Source organism: Aplysia californica, unplaced genomic scaffold, assembly GCF_000002075.1.
Source record: "Aplysia californica isolate F4 #8 unplaced genomic scaffold, AplCal3.0 scaffold00289, whole genome shotgun sequence".
Lineage (NCBI taxonomy): Eukaryota > Metazoa > Mollusca > Gastropoda > Aplysiida > Aplysiidae > Aplysia > Aplysia californica.
In genome coordinates this window covers 44,235-47,126 of record NW_004797559.1, presented here as the reverse complement: position 1 = coordinate 47,126, position 2,892 = coordinate 44,235, and the positions used below count along the sequence as shown (strand labels likewise).

The following is a 2,892-nucleotide window of genomic DNA, read 5'->3' as shown; positions in this document are numbered from 1 at the left end:
CTCTCTCTCTTTCTCTCCCCCCCCCTCACATACTCACACATACATACACACAAACACACACACATGCACACACAAACACACTCATCAGGAACAGAGTAAGATAAGAATACAGCAAAGATGTACAAAGAGTAGTTTTAAAAATTGGAGGGTGAGGATGACATAGACTTGGGAGAGTAGGGGTTGGGATGGGGGTGGGGGGTGGGGGGTGGAGTTTGTGAAGCTATTACAGAGCATTGGCTACAAGGCTGGCTGTGACCCTGACCTTCATCCTGTTTCCTCTTGCTTGTGCTGTTCTCGTTACTCAAGGGCTCCTCCCCGAGGGTGGCTGCGGACGATGTCATGCTAGTCGATGATGAAGACAACGGCAGCTTGTCCTGTCCCAGCTTACTTGCTGATCCTAACGAGCTGCCAGTTGCCATGGGAACTGCAGAGCTGGAGGAGGTGGCAGTGAAGTTGGAAGGGGCGTGTGAGGAGAGAGAGCTCGTGAAGCCACTCAGGCTGTTCATTGGTGCCGATGAGGAGCTTATACTGTTGTGTTTCGAGGCAGCTACGGTAGTCGCCACCGCGTTGTTGCTGTTGCTGTTGTTGTTACTGTTGTTGCTGCTGGTGATAGTGCTGCTGAAGCTGATGTGGTCTGAGTCTGTGGTGGTGAGGAAGCTGGAGCCAAAGGTGATGGCTGGAGCACTGCGGTGGTGGGGGTGCGGGTGGTGGGGGTGGGAGGGGCCGCTAAGGGTGCCCGACATGATGCTGTGGTAACCACTGGCGGTGCTGCTGATGCTGTTGCTGTTGCTGTAGATGCCGCTGGTGGTGCTGTAAGCATTATTGTTGCTGCTGCTGCTGCTACTGCTGTTGCTGCTACTGGTGATGCTGCTGGTAGTGGCAGTGGTAGGGAAATTTGTGGTGAGGCCACTGGTTCCAGCACTGAGGGGTGAGGGGGTGAGGGAGGCGGAGAGAGGGGAGGTGAGGGGGGATGTGAGGGATGAGGTAGAGGAGGAAGAGGGGGGAGCACCCGCGGGAGGGGATGTCAGTGCAAACCGGGCCAACATGCCCAGGCCTGAGTCATGAGAGGACACTGTACTGGGTTCTGGACAGAAAGAAGAGAGGGAAAATACAATGTTAATAATAACATTACTACTACTAGTAATAACAGTAATAGTAACAATGATAGTAAAGATAATAACAGCAATAATAATAATAATAACAATACTACTACTACTACCACTTCTACCACTTCAAAGATTTCCATTACTTCTTACTTATAAATTGTACAAACTCCACCAATAAATTGGTTGTATCTATTTTCATGAGGCAAAACTCTGAGACCTAACTCTCTTTGTCGACACACCTCACAAATGTTTTTTGTCAAATATTCCTAGCAGTGTGGTTTCCTGCAAGCACCAACCTGACTTGACTGTGACCGCAGCTGTGGTGACCGGAGGTTTCTGAGCCCTGGACTTGGGGGGACGGCCTCTCCTCTCCACATAGTCTGCAGACCGGGCCGGTTTGGACATGCTGGGGTCTGAAGACACAAACACAGGGGTTTGAATTTTAGTTTGAGTAATAATAGATAGCATTTGCATAGCGCAAATCCCCGCTCCACAGCAAGCTCTATGTACTTCACAATCTATACTATTACCCCAGCAGACCTGAGAGCAAAGTAACACACACAGTGCTAGGTCACCAGCCTCATGCTGCTTCTGGCATATCTAGGCTAGGGGCTTGAAACACTCAATAAACAATAAAAGATAATATCGCGTTGAGTATCTTGTCTGCAAGAGATGGCCAGTGCGCCCGACTCCCAGTGAATAAAATCGTGCAGTGGACCCAAAATGTACGTCTTGGGGTTTGCTTCTGTTCCCTGGCTGCTCGCTACTTACTCGCTCTGACTACGCCTGTGAGTAACGAACCTGTTTGTCCATTCCTCCTAACACAAAACAGACAATAGCCATTCATTTTAACTTAAGGGCCCCGTCTTGTATTTTCTTCATGAGTTTTTGTTCCTCAAAGCCCAGTTGGGTATATTTTTCTCACATGGCACTGGCAACATCAATTCCATTCATGTTATTGTACAGTAATCTAGCCAATTGTCTCTGAATAAAATAGACATGTCTTCTAAAACTTCCCTGAGAAGCATTAAAGAATTTTTGTTTAGTGTCTGCAAAATATTGCAGAGAAACAAACCTCTCTAATAGGGTCAACCCGGCAGAGAGGAATACAACACCCTGCAGAAAAACCGAGATACTTGATAAAAATTATGTTCTCCCTACACAGGAATTAAACTCAGTTCTCCTGTGAGTGACAGCGTAGCACTTAACCACTACACCACAGACAACGGTGACGACCCCTTCAGATAAGTGCATGATCACATTGCACCTGTCAATGTACCCAAATTTCCTCACTAGGATCACTTAAAAGGGTGTTCTTTTCTTTATTTTAAAAAAAATCCTTGACAAAACCCCACTGAGGAATAAGTAAGCGATCAAACCCTCCAAAGAAGTAGGAGCCCTGTTTGAGGAGTGCAGTGCTCACCTTTCCAGCCGGCTTCTTTGCTCTTCTTCTTGTGCTTAGCCTCAGTGAAACTAGGCCAGGTGCTCTCGTCGTAACCAAACAGATCTGTGGATATGTGGGGGTGAGGGGGTGGGGTGATTAATTTAGTAAGCATTTAACTTACAATATAATCAAGTCATATACGTGCCGAAGATAAGGGGTGTTACGAGAGAATAGCAAACACAAAAAAGAAGGAGAGATAAGGATGATAGATGTTTTATAGGAATAATGAGCAAACTGCACTAGAGCACCTACCAACCACCCACCGGGGGAGGAGGGGGGGGGGTGGAGTAAGGGTGAAGGATAGAGGTTGGAGTTGAGAAGCAGGGAAGAGAAAAGAGAGGA

General features: G+C 47.5%; 1 protein-coding gene across 1 annotated transcript in view; it reads right to left on the bottom strand.

Annotated features, from left to right (window-relative positions):
- Positions 1–2,892, bottom strand: part of LOC101859870 (serine-rich adhesin for platelets) — a gene marked incomplete at its 5' end in the record, with an annotated part of 61,780 nt that overhangs the window by 17,623 nt on the left and 41,265 nt on the right. Inside the window, 3 exon segments of the mRNA XM_013084381.2 lie at positions 263–1,084; positions 1,403–1,519; positions 2,530–2,613. Coding sequence (XP_012939835.1) covers positions 263–1,084; positions 1,403–1,519; positions 2,530–2,613 — 1,023 coding nt within the window.